Below are 22,023 nucleotides of genomic sequence, written 5' to 3'. Positions count from 1 at the left end.
TGCAATTCTGACTGTCAGATATTGCGACAGCGTCCCAGGACAAATTTGTCAGTTTACCCTGGGTTGTTGCGTAGGGTTCCTGCAGGCAGATTGCGGAGTGTTTGTTTTCAGATGTTTCACGCTGTACACGCCAAAGGCAATGTGACCGGTAGAGCATAAAACGTGATTCATCTGTCGCGGTTGTTGTTGTTGTGGTCTTCAGTCCACAGACTGGTTTGATGCAGCTCTCCATGCTACCGTATCCTGTGCAAGCTTCTTCGTCTCCCAGTACTTACTGCAAACCACATCCTTCTGAATCTGCTTAGTGTATTCCATCTCTTGGTCTCCCTCTACGATTTTTACCCTCCACGCTGCCCTCCAATGCTAAATTTGTGATCCCTTGATGCCTCAGAGCATGTCCTACCAACCGGTCCCTTCTTCTTGTCAAGTTGTGCCACAAACTCCTCTTCTCCCCAATTCTATTCAATACTTCATCATTAGTTATGTGATCTATCCATCTAATCTTCAGCATTCTTCTGTAGCACCACATTTCGAAAGCTTCTATTCTCTTCTTGTCCAAACTATTTATCGTCCATGTTTCACTTCCATACATGGCTACACTCCATACAAATACTTTCAGAAACGACTTCCTGACACTTAAATCTATACTCGATGTTAACAAATTTCTCTTCTTCAGAAACGCTTTCCTTGCCATTGCCAGTCTACATTTTATATCTTCTCTACTTCGACCATCATCTGTTATTTTGCTCCCCAAATAGCAAAACTCCTTTACTACTTTAAGTGTCTCATTTCCTAATCTAATTCCCTCAGCATCACCCGACTTAATTCGACCACATTCCATTATCCTCGTTTTGCTTTTGTTGATGTTCATCTTATATCCTCCTTTAAAGACACTGTCCATTCCGCTCAACTGCTCTTCCAAGGCCTTTGCTGTCTCTGATAGAATTACAATGTCATCGGCGAACCTCAAAAATTTTATTTCTTCTCCATGGATTTTAATACCTAATCCGAATTTTTCTTTTATTTCCTTTACTGCTTGCTCAATATACACATTGAATATCATCGGGGACAGGCTACAACCCTGTCTCACTCCCTTCCCAACCACTGCTTCCCTTTTATGTCCCTCGACTCTTATGACTGCCATCTGGTTTCTGTACAAATTGTAAATAGCCTTTCGCTCCCTGTATTTTACCCCTGCCACCTTTAGAATTTGAAAGAGAGTACTCCAATCAACATTGTCAAAAGCTTTCTCTAAGTCTACAAATGCTAGAAACGTAGGTTTGCCTTTCCTTAATCTTTCTTCTAAGATAAGTCGTAAGGTCAGTATTGCCTCACGTGTTCCAACATTTCTACGGAACCCAAACTGATCTTCCCCGAGGTCGGCTTCAACCAGTTTTTCCATTTGTCTGTAAAGAATTCGCGTTAGTATTTTGCAGCTGTGAGTTCGGTAATTTTCATATCTGTCAACACCTGCTTTCTTTGGGATTGGAATTACTATATTCTTCTTGAAGTCTGAGAGTATTTCGCCTGTCTCATACATCTTGCTCACCAGATGGTAGAGTTTTGCCAGGACTGGCTCTCCCAAGGCCGTCAGTAGTTCTAATGGAATGTTGTCTACTCCCAGGGCCTTGTTTCGACTCAGGTCTTTCAGTCGTCGCCGATGAACACGGATCCACAGGTGGGCGCTGAATGGTGGTTGAGAAGACACTGTTGCTAGCCTCTTGGTTCTTCTGGGCGGTGAGTTTCCAACAGCTACTCGTCTATTCGCCCGTCTATTGGGATTGGAATTACTATATTCTTCTTGAAGTCTGAGAGTATTTCGCCTGTCTCATACATCTTGCTCACCAGATGGTAGAGTCTTGTCAGAACTGGCTCTCCCAAGGCCGTCAGTAGTTCTAATGGAATGTTGTCTACTCCCGGGGCCTTGTTTCGACTCAGGTCTTTCAGTCGTCGCCGATGAACACGGATCCACAGGTGGGCGCTGAATGGTGGTTGAGAAGACACTGTTGCTAGCCTCTTGGTTCATCTGGGCGGTGAGTTTCCAACAGCTACTCGTCTATTCGCCCGTCTATTGGGATTGGAATTACTATATTCTTCTTGAAGTCTGAGAGTATTTCGCCTGTCTCATACATCTTGCTCACCAGATGGTAGAGTTTTGTCAGGACTGGCTCTCCCAAGGCCGTCAGTAGTTCTAATGTAATGTTGTCTACTCCCGGGGCCTTGTTTCGACTCAGGTCTTTCAGTCGTCGCCGACGAACACGGATCAACAGGTGGGCGCTGAATGGTGGTTGAGAAGACACTGTTGCTAGCCTCTTGGTTCATCTGGGCGGTGAGTTTCCAACAGCTACTCGTCTATTCGCCCGTACACATCTGCACAGCCGTCGTTCACACTTGCCACATATTGCCTCTGCGGATAGCGCCTTGACGGTGTACTTTAACCATGGCGGCACACGAACAGTTCATAAACTTTGCCGTTTCGAAAATACTGACACCCTTGGCCCTAAAGCCGAAGATATGCCGTTTCTGACGTCAGATAAATAGCTCTATTGGGCATCAAGACAACGACTGCACTGTTTTCCGCGTCCTCCTCACACGCTTTATATACCATTCTCTCCTAGTGCTGCCACGAACAGTCTGTGAGTGATTACTGCGTGTTGACGTCGAACATAGGCGGTGGTCACGTTCATGTGTCTGGACTGTGTAGACAAGTACTGTTTCCTTCTCAATATGTCTATGTTCCAAAGTTTTAAAGATACATAGTCAAGTTGTGTGATCTTGTAAGCACTACATAACAGAGCACAGTGGACACTCAGTGCTTTTCCTACAGCAGCAATAGGGCATGTGGGCTGTCAGGAAATCACTAACTTGCTGGTAGGTTCTCAGGCGCATCTGGAGGCGTCTTTCCTCCACTTGACCACAGACATGCTGAAAGTGTGTGTGTGGTACAGGATCAAACAGATCACATGCAACAGTTAGAGCTGGTGGACCTCTGTAAAAGTAGTGCTGTGCTAGAGCACGACTCGAATGGCTCGAACAGCTTAGGACACAGCTCAAGTAATTTCATGTTCCGCACAGTCCTTCGATAACCCTTGATCTAGCGGCCTCTGTCGGTACGATCTCAAAGACATGTCTTAGCTTTTATAATACAATGTTGTTGTTATGGTCTTCAGTCCAAACATTGCCTTGATGCAGCTCTCCATGGTAGTCTACCCAGTGCAAACCTCTTTACATCCGAATAACTACTGCAACCTACATCCTTCTAAATCTGTTCACTGTATTCATCTCTTGGTCTCCCTCTACGATCTTTACCCCACACGCTTCCCTCCGGTACTAAATTGGTGATCCTTTGATATCTCAGAATGTGTCCTGTCAACCGATCGCTCTTTTAGTCAAGTTGTGCCAAAAATTTCTTGTACCCCGCTCTCCCGCTTTATTTAGCACCTCCTCATAGTTACGTGATCTATCCACCTACTCTTCAGCAATCTTCTTTAGCACTATATTTCAAAAGTTCCCATTCTCTTCTCGTCTAAACTGTTTATTGTCAATGTTTCACCCTCATATGTGGCTACAGTCCAGTCAAAGACTTTCAGAAAAAATGTCTTAACTTAAATTTATATTCGATGTTAACAAATTTCTCTTCTTCAGGAACGCTATTCTGGACGTTGCAAGTCTACATTTTAAATCCTCTCTATTTTGGCCATCATCAGTTACTTTGCTGCCCAAATAGCAAAACTCATCTACTACTTTAGCTGCCCTGTTCCCTAATCTAATGCCCTCGTCATCCCCTGGTTTATTCTGACTACATTCCATTATACTTGTCTAGCTTTTGTGGATGTTAATTCTACGTCCTTCTTTCAAGACACTGTCCATTCCATTTGGCTGCTCTTCCAAGTCCTTTACTGTCTGTCACAGAATGACAATGTTATCGACCAACCTCAAGGTTTTTGTTTCTTTTCCTGAACTTCGATTCCCACTCCAAATCTTTCTTTGGCTTCCTTTTCTCCTTGATCAATATATGAATTGAATAACATTGGGGATAGGCTACAACCTTGTCTCACTCCCATCTCAACTACTGCTTCCCTTTCATGCCTGACGCCTCTTACAACTGCCGTCTGGTTTCTGTACAAGTTGTAAATAGCCTTTCAGTCCCTGTACTTTTACCCCTTCTACTTTTAGAATTTCAAAAACAGTATTCCAGTCAACACTGTCAAACGCCTTTCGAAGTGTACAATGCTATTAACGTAGGTCTGCCTTTCCTTAACATATCTTCTAACATAGGTTGTAGGGTCACGTGTTCTTACATTTCGTCGAAATCCAAACTGATCTTCCCGCATGTTGACTTCTACCATAGTTTGCAGACTTCTGTAAGGAATTTGTGTTTGTATTTTGCAAATATGACTTATTAAACTGATACTTCAGTAATTTTCCCTCCTGTCATTAGTCGTTATCTTTGGAATTATAATTATTATATTCTTCTTCGTCTGTTTCATACATCTTACACACCAGATGGAAAAGGTTGTCATGGCTAGCTCTCCCAATACTGTCAGTAGTTCTGTAGTTCTGACGAAATGCCATCTTTTACAGAGGCCTTATTTCGACTTATATCTTTCAGTGCTCCATCAAATTCTTCTCGAAGTATCATATCTTCCATCTCGTCTTCCTCTACGTCCTCTTCCATTTTTATAACATTGTCTCGGTGTTCGTCTCCCTTGTATAGCCCTGAATATATTCCTTCCACCTTTCAGCTTTCTCTTCTTTGCTTAGGATCCGTTTTGCCTCTGAGCTCTTGATATTCATATAGCTGCTTCTCTTTTATCCAAAAATCTTCTATAGGTGGTATCCACTTTCCCCTAGTGAAAACTACCTCTAAATCTTTATATTTGTCCTTTAGTCATTCCTGCTTAGCCACTTTGCACTTACTTTCAGTCTCATTTTTTAGACATTTCTATTCCCTTTCGCCTACTTCATTTGATGAATTTTTATATTTTTTCCTTTTATCAGTTAAATTCAGTGTCTCCTGTATTACACAGGGTGTCCCAGCTATCTTGTCCACCCAAAATATCTCTGGAACAATAACAGCTTTTGGAAAACGACTTTCACCGGTATCAATGTAGGGCTGGTGCCCATGAATGTACATATTTGGAAACATTCTAAAACGAAAGCATATGTGTTTTTTAACACAAACTTATGTTTTCTTAAATGGACCTCCACTATTTTTTCTTCAGCAATCTATAGCATGACAAAGCACATACACAATGGCGTTGATTGTATCGCAATATTCCCATTACATCTCAAGATATTGAGATGAGAAGTTGACGCTTGAAACACCCGACATGCGCTGCTAGCGCACGTCCTGAGGCTCAGGCGTGAACCCCATGCTGCCCGTAATCGCGATGTGATTGACATGTGTAATCACACCACCATACTCATCAAGAGGTCCGAAACGAATAATACGGTCTGCTGCCATCAACTCTCATAAGCACATAATGGTTTCCCTCTTGCACGTTTTACGTATCTACCTACACAATATGAACCAGTACCGATCGGTGTACACCCGTCAGGTTGTCTTATTTATCTTGCACACCCAAAATAAGGTTTATATAATGCGTTATATGACCCATTGTGCCTGTCGCGCAGGGCCTGGCTCTACTTAGTCAAGTGTCCAACGTAGTTCCCACTACTGCCACAGTTACCACTTCGCCTGGCTTATGATTTGCGACCTATGCAAACTCCTGTACTCCACCACCCTCCGAGCATCCCATTTGTTGTTGCTTTGGCGTGCAGTACACCGCTTGCCAGTGTAGTCGTGCATCAGAGTAATCTAGTGACGGCACGGAGGTAGTACACATTGTGAATAAACGTTGTGTTGTGGAACTTATACTGTACAGTATAATGTACACACATGAAGATATGGTAGAAATGCTGCTGATCTATGGAGAATGTACGTTGACGGGAAATACGTTATGAGATTGCTTGTTTTTTGATAGTACTGTTAGCGAACATTATGATTATTAAGTTAATATGTCTGTTTTCTACCCTACTCTACATACTTGTACTGTACCCTGTTGTAGGTGGATGAAATGCTGTTCAGGCAGAACGACTGTACAGAAGACGATTCCCTGACAAGCCATCGCCTTCGCGCCGGATGTTTAGTCGTCTCACATCTCGTCTACGTCAAACGGGAAGCTTAAATCCAAGACCTCGACATCGTCCTAGAACACGCACAGATGAACGTGCTGAAGTTGCTGTGCTCGCTACCATAGCTGTGAATCCTCAAATCAGCACACGTCAAATTTAACGTGAAGTTGGTGTGTCGAAATCAAGTGCACAGCGTATTCTTAAACGTCATAAATTTCACCCTTACCATGTTCATTTACACCAAGATCTTCATGGAAATGACTTCCGCAATAGGGTAACATTTTGTCAGTGGGCTCAGTAAAAACTTCTGACTAATCCAAATTTTTTTGCAGATGTTCTCTTTATCGACGAGGCATCATTCTCCTACAAAGGAATTGTCAATATGAGGAATATCCATTATTTGTCCGCAGACAATCCAAAATGGCTCCGTCAGGTAGAGCATCAACGTCCGTGGAAAGTTAATGTTTGGTGTGGGAGTATTGGAGATACCATTATCGGACCTTCCTTTATAAATGGCATCCAAAATGGCAGACAATATTCCAGATTTATAGGACACAATCTTCCTGTTCTCTTGGCCACCGTACCTCTGAACCGGAGAATGGTCATGTGGTATCAGCATGACGGATGCCCTGCACATAACGCCTTACGAGCACTACGACTTCTGAACCGTAAGTTCCCTGGTAGGTGGATTGGACGAGGTGGCCCAGTTAGGTGGCCTGCCCGATCTCCGGACCTTACACCGCTGGATTATTTTCTTTGGGGAGCAGTGAAGGATGCTGTTTACCAACATGAACCAACAACACCAGAGGACATGAAGCAACGCATTATCGATGCTTGTACAGCCATCAAAGAGGAAACAGTAGCACGAAGTAGGGCATCCTTTATCCGCAGAGTGACCCTATGTATGCAAGCCAATGGGCATCACTTTGAGCATGAGATGTGAACGCTATGTTTAGTATGTAGTGCTGGTATCACAGCGGAAGTTTCTACAAAGGGCCATTTTACCCAGTGATGTTAAGAAACATTTGTTTCCAACAATTTGTCATTTAACGCATTAGATAAACATAGCATTGATAATTATGTGATAATAAAACTAATTGGTTAAACATGTTTACATTCATCTTCTATGTCCTACCTGAACTTCCCAAATCAAAACATTTTTACCTAAACAACGGCAAAACTTTTAGTCCACTTGCTCGTTTCACTAAAACCATCAACATGAATTTTACTATTACGAGTGAATGATTAACTGTCACTTGCGCTAGATCTACAGTAAAGTAAAGTTTTAACGTTGAACGGAATTACCTTTTTAGTAAAGAATTAACGATAGGCGAAGTTAATTTTGTGACTAAAGTTGCGGTACACAGATATGTAACAGAACCGCATCACCCCTAGCCTATGGGATAAATACCTGCTGGAATGTACGACGTTAATGTAGGATGGCAGCAGACCGTATTATTCGTTTCGGACCTCTTGATAAGTATGGAAGTGTGATTACGCATGTCAATCACATCACGATTACGGGCAGCATGGGGTTCACGCCTGAGCCTCAGGATGTGCGCTAGCAGCGCATGTCGGGTGTTTCAAGCGTCAACTTCACGTCTTAATATCTCGGGATGTAATGGGAATATTGCGATGCAATCAACGCTATTGTGTATTTGATTTGTCATGCTATGGATTGCTGAAGAAAAAATATTGGAGGTCCATTTAAAAAAACGTAAGTTTGTGTTAAAAAAACACATATGATTTCGTTTTAGAATGTTTCCAAATACACTCCTGGAAATGGAAAAAAGAACACATTGACACCGGTGTGTCAGACCCACCATGCTTGCTCCGGACACTGCGAGAGGGCTGTACAAGCAATGATCACACGCACAGCACAGCGGACACACCAGGAACCGCGGTGTTGGCCGTCGAATGGCGCTAGCTGCGCAGCATTTGTGCACCGCCGCCGTCAGTGTCAGCCAGTTTGCCGTGGCATACGGATCTCCATCGCAGTCTTTAACACTGGTAGCATGCCGCGACAGCGTGGACGTGAACCGTATGTGCAGTTGACGGACTTTTAGCGAGGGCGTATAGTGGGCATGCGGGAGGCCGGGTGGACGTACCGCCGAATTGCTCAACACGTGGGGCGTGAGGTCTCCACAGTACATCGATGTTGTCGCCAGTGGTCGGCGGAAGGTGCACGTGCCCGTCGACCTGGGACCGGACAGCAGCGACGCACGGATGCACGCCAAGACCGTAGGATCCTACGCAGTGCCGTAGGGGACCGCACCGCCACTTCCCAGCAAATTAGGGACACTGTTGCTCCTGGGGTATCGGCGAGGACCATTCGCAACCGTCTCCATGAAGCTGGGCTACGGTCCCGCACACCGTTAGGCCGTCTTCCGCTCACGCCCCAACATCGTGCAGCCCGCCTCCAGTGGTGTCGCGACAGGCGTGAATGGAGGGACGAATGGAGACGTGTCGTCTTCAGCGATGAGAGTCGCTTCTGCCTTGGTGCCAATGATGGTCGTATGCGTGTTTGGCGCCGTGCAGGTGAGCGCCACAATCAGGACTGCATACGACCGAGGCACACAGGGCCAACACCCGGCATCATGGTGTGGGGAGCGATCTCCTACACTGGCCGTACACCACTGGTGATCGTCGAGGGGACACTGAATAGTGCACGGTACATCCAAACCGTCATCGAACCCATCCTTCTACCATTCCTAGACCGGCAAGGGAACTTGCTGTTCCAACAGGACAATGCACGTCTGCATGTATCCCGTGCCACCCAACGTGCTCTAGAAGGTGTAAGTCAAGTACCCTGGCCAGCAAGATCTCCGGATCTGTCCCCCATTGAGCATGTTTGGGACTGGATGAAGAGTCGTCTCACGCGGTCTGCACGTCCAGCACGAACGCTGGTCCAACTGAGGCGCCAGGTGGAAATGGCATGGCAAGCCGTTCCACAGGACTACATCCAGCATCTCTACGATCGTCTCCATGGGAGAATAGCAGCCTGCATTGCTGCGAAAGGTGGATATACACTGTACTAGTGCCGACATTGTGCATGCTCTGTTGCCTGTGTCTATGTGCCTGTGGTTCTGTCAGTGTGATCATGTGATGTATCTGACCCCAGGAATGTGTCAATAAAGTTTCCCCTTCCTGGGACAATGAATTCACGGTGTTCTTATTTCAATTTCCAGGAGTGTATGTACATTCATGGGCCCCAGCCCTACATTGATACCGGTGAAAGTCGTTTTCCAATAGCTGTTATTGTTCCAGAGATATTTTGGGTGGACAAGATAGCTGGGACATCCTGTACAAGGACTTCTGATAGGTCATTGTACCTATTTGATTCTCTGCTGTCTTCACTATTTCATATCTCGAAGCTACGCATTCGTCTTCTACTGTTTTCTTTTCCCTTGTAGTCAACCGTTGCCCAAACTTTCCTATGAAACTCTCAACAGTCTCTGATTCTTTCAAATTATTAAAGTCCCATCTCCTTAATTCCCTATCTTTTGTCAATTTCTTCAGTTTTAATTTCATTTCGTAACCAATAAATTGTGCTCAGAGACCACATCTCTCCCGGAAATGTCTTACAGTTTAAATTCTCATTCCTAAATCTCTGTCTTACCAATATATACTAAATCTGAAATCTTTCGGTGTCTCCAGGTCCCTTCAATGTATGTAACCTTCTTTCATGATTCTTAAACCAAGTGATTGTGATGATTAAATTATGCTCTGTGTGAAATTCTAGCGGGCGGCATCCTCTTTAAAAATTTCCGACGGTCCATATTCCCCTGCTATTTTCCCTTCTCTTCCTTTTCCTACTGTCGAATTCCAATCTCCAATCACAATTAAATTTTCATTTGCGTTAACTATCTGAATAATTTCTTTTATCTCATCATACACTTCTTCAATCTTTTCATCACCTGCGGACCTAGTTGGCATATAAACTGTAGTACTTCGGTAGGTGTGAGCTTCGTGTCTACCTTGGCTATGATAATGCGTTCGCTAATCTGTTAATAGTAGCTTACCCGCATTCCTATTTTCTTATTCATTATTAAATCCACTGCTGCATTACCCCTATGTGACTTTGTATTTGTAGTCCCGAATTCACTTTCCGGAAGTCCAGTTCCTCCTGCCATCCAACATCACTAATTCCCACTGCACCTATCTTCAACCTATCCATATCCCGTTTTAAGTTTTCTAACTTACCTGTCCGATTAAGGGATTTAACATTCCACGCTCCGGTTCCTAGAATGCCAGTTTTGTTTCTCCTGATGACGACATCCTCCTGAGTAGTTCCCGCCAGGATATCCGAATGGGGGACTATTTTACCTCTGGAATATTTTGCCCAAGAGGACGCCATCGTCATTTAAATATACAGTAGAGCCGCGTGCTCTCGGTAAAAATTACGGCTGTAGTTTCTCCTTGCTTTCATCGATTCACAGTAGCAGCACAGCAAGGCCATTTTCGTTGCTGTTACAAGGCCATATCAGTCAGTCGTCCAAACTTGTCCCTGCAGCTACTGAAAAAGCTGCTGCCTCTCTCCAGGAACTATACGTTTGTCCCGCCCCTTAACACACCTATGGTACAGCCATCTGGATCGCTGATGCATGCAAGCCACCCCACCGACGGCAAGGTCTGTGGTTCATTGGGAACTATGGATTTTAAAAATAAAAATTCTAGAGACCACGTCATACGTAACAACGGCGGGTGGTAAATAAATAAATAAATAAATAGAAACTGCGATCACAATTCAGCCCCAAACTTGAGCTTTCGCTTATCCCAAGATCTAGTGAAGCCTGTTGGTGTTACTTCCAGGACGGATTTTGCCGTTGTAATTCATTATCGCGATCGTAATTACAATCTGTTTCTTTCATCTTCCTTGGGTATGAGCCACTATGGGCTATCTTTTCTCGTTTCTTTCCTTACACATTTCTCTAATAATTTCTCGATTTTCTTCCGTCTTTCCTCAGTCCAAGTGTCTCCAGTCCTCTTCATGGATTATTCATGGAAACTTTTGTAATCTTGCAATTTCTTTCTGAGTGGCAGCCGTTCCAGAATATCTTGTGGGGTAGTTCGACGTTCGTCTACGTCACAGTTTCTTTACACCACGCAATTGACCGAGATAAGTGAAGAGTAATTTTGTCAATGTGTTTGGACTCATCCTTTGGATGCAGCCATAGAAAGATATTATTCTTTTCTTAATCATGTCTGTAATTTCGTCAAAACCAAGTGTGCGTAAAGTTCATTATTTTGACGACTTTTGTATTTCTTTTGCCTCTTTAACAGGACCCAAAATTTTCTTTACTATTTTTCTCTGTGCTCTTTCCAGTGCTTCCAGTTCCGCCTTTTTGTTTTGAGTGGAATATTCTGCTGCTTAAAGTGCTTCTAGACCAATTACTATAGAGCAGTGTCTAAGTTAATCACTAATTTCGTATTACACTGGTGTACAAACCTTAAGGATGAAGGTTACTTTCGCATGATGTGTCACCGCTGGACGTACCCTCATATGGTGAGCGGTGGGAGCACGCATGTACCCAGGGACATTGTCGAATATGATCGTTTTGCTGGTCCAGCTGCTATGGTGTGGGGAGACATAATGTTGCATAGACGTACTAACCTCCAAATCTTTGAACATTGTACACTCACCGCTGAACGTCATTGTGACACTGCAGAATAGGTTTTTCAGAATTTCCGAATGTTAGAGATATTAAGGTGGCAGAACCATTGGTAACTGGATCAAATGGTTCAAATGGCTCGGAGCACTATGGGACTCAACTGCTGTGGTCATCAGTCCCCTAGAACTTAGAACTACTTAAACCTAACTAACCTAAGGACATCAAACACATCCATGCCCGAGGCAGGATTCGAACCTGCGACCGTAGCAGTCGCACGGTTCCGGACTGCGCGCCTAGAACCGCGAGACCACCGCGGCCGGCTGGTAACTGGATCCATTTGAAACATGGTGCTACTGAAGAGTGTTAAAAATCCCACCCCCCCCCCCCCCCCCACTTAGTTGCAGCACACCTACTAATGTGCTTACACACTAGTATTAAAGGTTTAATTATCACTCCAACAAGGAAACAAGGTGTTGATGCTTCTCTATATTTTCAACATTCAATGAGACGTATACACTCTTAGACCAAAAAGTCACTCACCACGAAAGAATTATCCGAATGGGACGGAAATCGGTAATGTGATGTACATTTGCAGACAAACAAATGATTCGGAAAAATTGGATGGTTTGTTGAAGATAACAAGCTTCACAAGCTGATCTTGTGAGTAACACGTTGATCCATCTCTGGCCCTTGTGAACACTTATTCGGCTTGGCTGGTCATGATCGGGTTTGGCAAGCACGAAGACGATAAGTAGAAACTCTCACCGAGTGCGGGCTGGCATTATCTTACTGAACTGTAAGCCCAGGACAGCTTGTCATGAAGGCAACAAAACGGGACGTGGAACATCGTCGACGTACCGCTGTTCTGTAAGCATGCCGCGGATAAAAACCAAAGTGATTCTGTTATGAAGTGAAATGACACCCTAGACCATTATTCCTGGTTGTCGTGCCGTACGGCGGGCGTTATTTCGACAGGCTTCCCACCGCTGTCCAGGCAGTCGTCAGACACGTCTTCGCTGATCATCTGGGCTCGTCTCAAAGCGGGACTCATCACTGAAGACATTTCTACTGCAGTAAATGAGATTCCACGCCGAATGTGCCCTACACTGCTGCAAACGGGCTTCTTGGTGTACAGAGGTCACTGGTAGTCGGCGCAAGGTGTGCCGTGAGCTCAGCGTCCTTTCTGTGAGCCGCCTAGTAACGGTCCTTGTGGTCACTGAAGCGCCAGTTGCACTTAGGGTCGAGGATAATAATGAGTCCGGGGCTCTGAATACCTCTCTGACGACTGCTAGGTCCTCTCGTTCTGTCGTTCCTCTAAGTCGACCACTTCCTTCTTGTCGCTGTGTTCACAATGGTTCACCTCATTCCTGCCAAGATCATCGATAAAAGGCAACACTGTTATTCAAATGTCGAGCAATCGCCGTTTACTTCAACTGGTTTTTTCCAGCTCAGCTAAACGTCCTCTCCCAAATGCTGACGTCTACGTTTATGTACACGCGCCTGTCTGCGACGCTTAGTTACTGACCAACTGGATTAAATGGGATAAAATTCGCAAAGACTTTATGTCCCATTATAGAGATGCCCCTCTTTACTATCCTTGCCAGCTGCACGGTGAAACTGTGCAGGAAAGTCTCGCATTCATCCATCGGCCACCTAAGTTTACGATTTTGCATGTTCCGCCGATACTTGAATGTATATCAGTTTGTGACCGATTTGGACAACTTCTTCGTGGCACGGCAAATGTATTTTTCCCTTAGAGTTCATTTCCGAATGATGTAGACCCTGATTGAAGAAACTTGCCTTTTGGCCGTTCTGTAAACGTACCATCACAGAAAGGACGTCGTCATTATTCTGGAAACGCTTACCACCCAATGGTCATTTCATCTAAAAAAAAAGCGAAGAAGTTTCTCTGTGCCACGTCAGAAGCATACGGGAGGAAAAATCAAAATTTGTTACTCTAAAGAAGTAGCACGTGTGACGGTGGCCTGAAGAGAAGAGGTCGGTGTGCTGTTGAGGAGCAAAAGCGACGACTCTAACAGCTTCCCGTGACGTTCCGCTCTGACCTCCTCGGATTTCTGTAGAGTGTTTCTCTGGCGGTTTACCTCTTGCGAGAATAATTTGTAAGCACCAAATCTGCTGGGGAAAAAAGTTAGTACATCTGAAAAGACGACGTCTATTTTAATCCGATGACGGCATATGCCACCTGGGGGATAGTAAATGTACTGATAATGGTTTCAACGTCGTCCGTCCACAGATTTCGTAGTAGCATAGCTACCAGAGCGTCATCTGTGTCTATCCCTCAATAGAGAACGTTTACAGCCAGAAGGCTCGTTGTGGTGCAAAAGTGAGAAGCAAGCAGGCAACCACGCCACGGAGATGCACTCGTGCTTCCTACAGCCAACTGAGCGAATCTGAAAGAGGTCAAATTTTGGCCTTCCGAGTGACGGGATAGTTCTTTCCGAAAATTGCCACACGAGTTGTACATCCTGCGTCAGTTTTGTAACAATGCTGGTATCAGTGGTCACGTGGATGTTCTCACGCCTGTTGACGAGGTTCCGTACGTCCACCCAGCACAGAAACCCCCCTCCCCTTTCCCCAGGATCGTCTTATTGTAAGGGCAGCAGTGACAGAACGTACAGCTCCCACAGCATAGGTAAGAGGGCTTTTGAGCAGAGCTGTGTCAACACAAACTGTTGCGAATCGCTTATTAGCAGTGGGACTAAGGCCACACACAACTTTAGCCCATCTTCTAGTCACGCGCACCATCGACGTCCACGGCTCGACTGGTGCCGTCAGAGGATCACTTGAAAGATGGAATGACGCACCATAGTCTTCAACGATGGAAACAGATTCTGCCTCCACGCAAGTGATGGTCGTTTGCGCGTATGACGTAGATCTGGAGAGTACTGTCTCGTAAAGTGAATTCGTCCAAGACACATTGGCTCCACCCTCATGGTCTGGGGTGCGATAAGCTACAACTCTCGTACAGCTTTGGTGTTTCTGGAGAGGACGCTGACCAGTGCTCGGTACATGCGGAATTTTATTAGACCCTTTCGTTTGCCTTTCTTGCAACGGGAAGGTGGTGTGGTGTTGTAACAGGATAGTGCTCTCTCACACGCTGCCCATGAAACTCAATGTGCTCTTCAAGACGTGCAACAACTTCCCTGACCAGCATGATCTCTCGGCTTGTCTCCCAACGAGCACTTGTGGGATGATATATTGGATGGGAAGTGACTCGTTTTGACTCGTCAGCCAACAACTCTTACAGAACTGCATGAACAGGTTGAGCAGGAGCGGCATAATGTGCCCCCAGGACAGTATTCGTCATCTGTACGATAGACTGAATGCTAGTGTCAGCACCTGCACTGCCGCCCATGGTGGCCACAACATGTTCTAATATGTGTGTTTCATCACCAGTACCTCAGAATCGGTCGTGCTATTGATCTATAAATATAATATTACTCAATCTGAACTGTTTCCACTTTAAATCTTGAGTGAATTAGAAACCTCTAAAAGAGTGTACTAATTTTTTTCCGGCAGTGTATTTTAGAAGAAGAAAGTCGACTTGTAAGTGGGCAATTCGGACTGTGTTGAAACCCTGCGTAATTTTCGGTTCTGAATCCACGTTCCCACTGCTCTGTTTTGCTCGTGTATCTCTAGATCATAGGAATTACCTAGCACTCTTATATGGTGATGAAGTGGCTATTAAGTCAGCCGAACTGGCCTGACCCAGTTGTAACATTCCTGTTGCTTCCTCGGTTCGGCTGGTATTTTGAATGGGTGCGAACGATGACCGTGGCCAGGTCTTGCCCTCGTTCAAAATGTCTTGCGAGATGTTGAAAATTTATCCATGACTGATTTTCACTTTTTCTGCAATCGTTTCGATTGTTGACACACCGGTCTTCGATCACCAGGACATCCACATCTCCTGCGATCCCCGTTTCTTTTACACAGCGATGGTCCGCCACTTCATTCTTCTTCATTCGCATTTGTTTGACCACACCTGAAGCGTCTGCACTTCTCTGTCATATGATGGTGCACTGTTGCCGTTCGCTTCGACCACCTCAGTATCGACTTTTGCAGCGGCGTTGCGCTTCAAATGCAGGAAACGGATTACCGCATCAGATTCCACTTAACGGACGGGTTCGCCATTTTGTTTTGGTTCGTCTAGCGATGTGTTGCAGTACTGTGGCGCTAGGGTTCTGGTGTATATCTGGACTGTAGATGAGCCGTGTGTCAGCTCTCAACATATATAGCGCTCTTAAGATTGTTCTGAGTTCTTCCATTCCATCGTTAATTGATTCTTTCATATTTACCGTTATGCTGCGTACGATTCTGCTGAGATTCCCCTCTGGCGGCGTGTCTGGTCTTATCGACCTTCGAGTCGTTGCTTCCTGTTAGCCTTGTGTAAGGGCATAAGATCTTTGGGGGGATGGCTGGTTGGTTGCCTAGCGGTGACGAGTCGGTCGGTCGGTTTTTAAAATCGGTAATTAGAGAATGTCGTACGGTGAGACCACGGCGTGGCGTGGCGTGGCGGTGGAGAGTTGGCTGTTGTGTCGGGAAGCCGCCTTGTCTATCCTGGGGGTGCGAGACGTGTGGGTCTAGTTGAACACAGCTCTTGCTGTGAACACCCGGGGGCCACGGCTGTGGTTCCGAGTCACTACTTGGTGGGAGCGGCAACGGATGTCTTTAAATTTTCCGTCTGGAGGCGGGAATGATAGACTAGTAACTCGCCTAACCTGAGGAGTGGTATTTCTCCGCCGTGGGTGCAGAGAAGACAAGGGCTCCGGTGACAGAGCATTGGCTGCGTTGACTGTGCCCGGTTGGGTACGCTGGCGACATGGACACTGTCGGGTGTGAGGAACCTCTGCATCGGAGTTCACTTGCTGTTTCTGTGATAAATTGCAAGTTAAGTTGGTTAAAGGTTTAGATGTTAACTGAAAAATTTTGGTTTGTGCAACCAGCGTCGCCGGCCGGAGTGGCCGTGCGGTTCTAGGCGCTACAGTCTGGAACCGAGCGACCGCTACGGTCGCAGATTCGAATCCTGCCTCGGGCATGGATGTGTGTGATGTCCTTAGGTTACTTAGGTTTAATTAGTTCTAAGTTCTAGGCGACTGATGACCTCAGAAGTTAAGTTGCAAGTGCTCAGAGCCATTTGAACCAACCAGCGTCTTTTCTGCCTTGTGGCCTCCTGCGATCGGGCTTCCTGTCCCTGTCGCCGGTGTATTTATAGACAGTGATCTTTTCCGCTTCTTATTAGTAGTGCCCGGTAGGGAGCGTATTTTTGGGCAGGGATTATTGTTTTAGATTACATTTTTTCTGCCCTGTGGCCTCCTGCGTTCGGATTTCCTGTCCCTGTCGTCGGTGTTATTATAGACAGTGATCTTTTGACTTCTTATTAGTACTACCTGGGAGGAAGTGTATTTTTGGGCAGGGATTATGGTTCCTGATTTGATTCCTCCTCCTCCCCTGGCCTCGCGTGAGGTCGATGTGATTGCTGAATGTGAGGCGTTGTGGGTCTGTTCGTCCGCTTCTAGCCTGAGCATCCTTCGGGAGGCAATTGTGGCCGCCCTTACACCCGGTCGGTTAATTATTTTTATACCAGGACATTTTGGTGGCAGGACATGGTATTAAAGTTGTTAGTTATTGTAAAATGTTAAATGGTTGTATTTTACTCTGGTTGTTTTTGGCCACTGTTTAAAAAGGTTAAGTTTGCCTTTCATTGTTTTTTTTTTAAAAAATTATGTAGCTTTAAAATTGTTAGTTATTGTAAAAGGTGAATGAATGTATCTTTGCTTTGATTGTTTTAATCTACTTGGCATCCTTTGAAAATGCTAGTTCTGTCTCCCTGTTAGTGAGCCCTTGTAATTTAATATCTTGTTGTGCCAAAATTTAAAAGAAGATGCTACCTACATGCTCGGTAGCGAAATTGTATGCAAATTGATGTTTTGTTTCACTACTTGGAAACTTCAATTTTGTTATTAAATGCTTTATCAAAGTCTACTTTAAGTAAAATGGCTTGGCTATTAACAGTAAGGTAAAGTTTTTAATTTCATTACTTGGAAAATTTTGATTTGTTATCAAATTTTTATCAAAGCCGGTTTTAAGTAAATGGCTTGGCCGTTAAGTGTAAAGTAAATTGTTTTGAAAAGGCACTCATGCCTGCTAGCTTTTTTGGATCTGTTCCTGGTCAAGTGGTAAAGAAATGACTTTTAATGGTTGAAGTAATCAATAAAGAAATTGCAAATTGCAACCCGACAGTAACCAACTACTTTTGGCCCCATTTCCCAACTGGGGGTTTTCCTTGATTAATCGTAACACCCGTCTCAGTAGACAAACGGAAAGAAAATTAATTGCTTAACTTCATACTTTCTAGGTAATAGTTAAAAGTTTGTGATTATCCCCCCTGTATCTTCATGAATTCTAGGGAGATGAATGGTATCTTGCATTGTTCTGTAGTTTCCTCCACTTTAAGAGCCAATGACCAACGACCTGAGTATTTCTTTGTATTGCAGCTAGTAATTCTTCGTGGTTTTATTGTGATTTCCTCAGTCATAGTACTGGAAAGTTATAATTACGGTGAAGCTACTCACATAGGTCCAGTGTGGGCTATAATTATCGTACGGCAACTAACTATGGTTAATGCGGAACCGATTTATGTACCCTGTAAACAATAATCATAGTTCCGATTTCGATCACCAGGGTAAACCTGGCGCTGTGAATGCTAGAAAGGTGTACAGAAATGTTTCCATATGTAACGGATTAGGAACGGGACGTGAGGTGAAAAGATGAAACACGTGAGAAAGGCATAATGTTGATTTAATTTACTAAGCTCCGCTTACAGTTTGTTCAATATGAGCACCGAAGGTGCTTCATCCGTGAAACGAAGTCATCAGCTGTTGCTCGCAGCAATTCCAGTGAAATCTGAGCAGCGTGTTGCTGTCTACTGGCCTATCTCTATCGGGGTAGAGACCGACCGTGTCCCTGGTAAACGCGTTCTTTTGCGTATTCCCCGAGCCAAAAATCACATGGACTGAAATCAAGTGATCTTGCAGGCCATGCATCTAGAAAACGTCTGGAGATATCACGTTCGTTAAAGGTTGCATTAAGGAGATCTTTCACTGGGCGAGCGACATGAGATGTTGCCCATCTTGCATGAAAACAGTGGTTTCCACAACAGTTACAGGAATCACATGCTGTATAAGGAGGTCTCGATAACGTGCAGACCTCAGGGCACACCTAACGGCGTATTCTCTTCAAAGAATAACGGACCGACAATGAAGGTGCTCGTGAATCCACATCAAACAGTCAAATATGGCGAGTTCAATGGCTCTTTGCGCACAACTCGCGGCTTAACAGTAACACAAATTTGGCAGCCCTGTGTGTTCACTGCACCCTGTAGTTTAAAATGTGCGTCGTAACTTCACAGAACATTGCGCCGCCGCATGTCACCAACTTTAATCTGCACCAGAAACAGAAGAGCAAGTTAGGAACGTTGCTGCGGATCATGAGGTTTCAATTTCTGCACCATCAGAATCTTGAACGGGTCTTAAATAGACCACAAAAATTTGCGTACTGTTGGCCACGAGATGGACAGTTCTCGTGGCCCTGCACGAGCACTAGCACTAACTCTGGCACATGCTGAACAGTATGGATGTCATACCGTCATACGAATAGGGCACAGCGCCAAATTTTCACCTGGTGTCCAAAATTGTAAATAATTTTTCAAGGGTAATGCAGTTCTGCATGAACGCATTAGCATATCTACCAAGTTTCACTGCCATAAAATATTACACCCACACTGGACATTTGTGAGTAGCTGCATTTCAATTATAACTGCCCAGTAGACAAATTTTCCTCAAAATTGTTGCTGTCAGCGAGTCGCACCGTTGACACCATTTCTTTGTGATGGACTGTGCAGCCGCTCTGATGGAGGGTAATCGCAGAGCCCCGAGTCGAAATAGGCGGCTCAACTCCAACCGCACCAGCCGCCGGAGGGCCACGGGCTCGCGGCGTTCGGGGGCTGCATCCAGGAGAGGCAGGCGTCCTGTCAACTACGATGACATCTTCAACGTGAGTGCCACAACCTCTACCAGTCTCCTTCCAGTCTTGTAACGACACAGATTGGGAACATTTCTACCTTCGAATATCGCAGAAGTGTCAATCAGTCTCGGCCGTTACTTTGCTGGTTTCTGCTGTCTGAGGCTATTCAGGTCAACTCATCGATGTCAAGGCCTATGACACATAGATGCACAAGCCTATTGTACACTGCTAGACATCAACCCTTTATTTGGCAAATCCAAAGTTATCTACGGTAAAGTTATCTAGATAGCTATTTTCGTTATACTTAGGGTGTTCGAAAATTCCCGTTACAGACTTCTAGGACTTGTAGATGGGAGTGAATACATAATATTTTGAATAGGAACTCATGTTTGGAAACGTAACGTTTCGTGCTACAGCCATTTGAAAACATGTTTGCTAGGAAGGTATGCAACAGGGTAGTTATGGGGAGGCGGGCTACTTACGTCGGATCGTCAGTCCTACCTCTCCAACCTGGTTCGAGCTGTCTGTGTGTGTTAGAGCAACACAGTTGAGTACACGTTTGCACCGACATCGTCCTACTGTATGGCGAAGATCACGGTAGTGAAAGAGCTGCTCGTCGCCTTAATCAAGGTCGTTATCCACAATGTCCGACTCCACTGCACACTCTTTTCCCCACAAATAAACAACGACTTCGAGAAAGATGTACTTTCACCATCAGCAGGTGTGACTGTGGTACTCGAAGGACACGCCGCAACACCCATAGTGCAATACTGCATCACGTTGAAAAGATCCTGTCAACGAGCACACGAGCAACTGCGAGTGCAGTGGATGTTCAAATGGCTCTGAGCACTATGGGACTTAACATCTCTGGTCATCAGTCCCCTAGAACTTAGAACTACTTAAACCTAACTAACCTAAGGACATCACACACATCCATGCCCGAGGCAGGATTCGAACCTGCGACCGTAGCAGTCGCGCGGTTCCGGACTGCGCGCCTAGAACCGCGAGACCGCCGCGGCCGGCAAGCAGTGGATGTTGCTCCCAGCACTGTTTGATATGGTAAATTACTCGTAAGAGTGTCCGCGCTGCTAACATGTTTTTGAAATGGTTGTAACACAGAAACGGTACGTTTCCTGACATGGGATCCTGTTCAATGTATTAGTTACTCACTCCCCTCTACAAGTCCTAGAAGTTTGTAACGAGAATTTCGGAATACCTTGTATAGACATACGAACTGTGTTGTATGATTTTTTTCAGATTTTTATCTTTATCTTTATTTTTAGAAAATATTGCTACTTACAAACAACATTGTCAGTATAATTTAGCTACATATTTTCACGTACGTAGTCATATGAACTAGGTTATATAATTTTTCAAATTTTTATGTTTTATTTTTCGAAATTATTGCTACTTATAAGCAACATTGTCAATCTGAGGTACAAATTCTATCCACAGTACCATATGAACAAAGAGTAATATTCCAGTGTTCTTTCTCATAGTGGTATACAAACATAGCGGCTGAAATTCATTTCTTTTCGTATTATCAGATGATGTTCTCTGGTGAACTGAATACAGATTTGTCTCCCTTAGTACTGAGTCCATTGCTGCATAGTTTAAGATCTACTTGAGGTACCGCAGTGGTACGTCACTAGCGCAATCTGATGTAACAGGAATATATGTCACCGAATCTGAAGAATCCCCTTTTATCCACTGATACTCTACGGACAAATTTTTCTGCCCCGGGTCTTAGTTTTGTCATTATTCGATGTACACTCATGCTCAGGAAAAAAAAGAGAACACCTTGAAAGACTAGAGATAGGACTTCGATATTAACAGGATATGCACATTACTGTGTTCTGCAGAAACAATCGACATTTCAGTTGCCTCGGTTCAACATGTGTCCTGTTGCCTATAAGGCACAGAGTCCGCCATGGGCCCTGATAACTTGTTCCATGCGCGAGGACATGGACGCATATAAGGTGCGAATAGCGTCCTGTAGTGTAGCCATTAATGCTGCATTCACCTGGCGCCAAAGTTCTTGGCACTGAGTCATTTCGCCATATCACATACGTTTTCGATTGGTGACAAGTCTGATGATCTGGCGGGCCAGGGCAAAAGGCTGACGTCGTGTGACATCACGAAGGTACGTGTTCGCGCAGCAACATGTGGTCGAACGTTGTCTTGCTGAAAAAGAGCGTCTGGGATGTTGCGTAGAAACGGTGTGGTTACA

General features: G+C 44.8%; 1 protein-coding gene across 1 annotated transcript in view; it reads left to right on the top strand.

The window, feature by feature from the left end:
• The window catches only part of LOC126474960 (uncharacterized), a 159,502-nt gene that overhangs the window by 116,990 nt on the left and 20,489 nt on the right, over positions 1 to 22,023 (top strand). The window contains exon 5 of the mRNA XM_050102485.1: positions 19,672 to 19,823. Coding sequence (XP_049958442.1) covers positions 19,672 to 19,823 — 152 coding nt within the window. The remainder of the gene's footprint in view (positions 1 to 19,671; positions 19,824 to 22,023) is intronic.

This window comes from Schistocerca serialis, chromosome 4 (genome assembly GCF_023864345.2).
Source record: "Schistocerca serialis cubense isolate TAMUIC-IGC-003099 chromosome 4, iqSchSeri2.2, whole genome shotgun sequence".
In the NCBI taxonomy this organism is placed as follows: domain Eukaryota; kingdom Metazoa; phylum Arthropoda; class Insecta; order Orthoptera; family Acrididae; genus Schistocerca; species Schistocerca serialis.
This window is presented reverse-complemented; position numbering and strand designations above follow the sequence as displayed.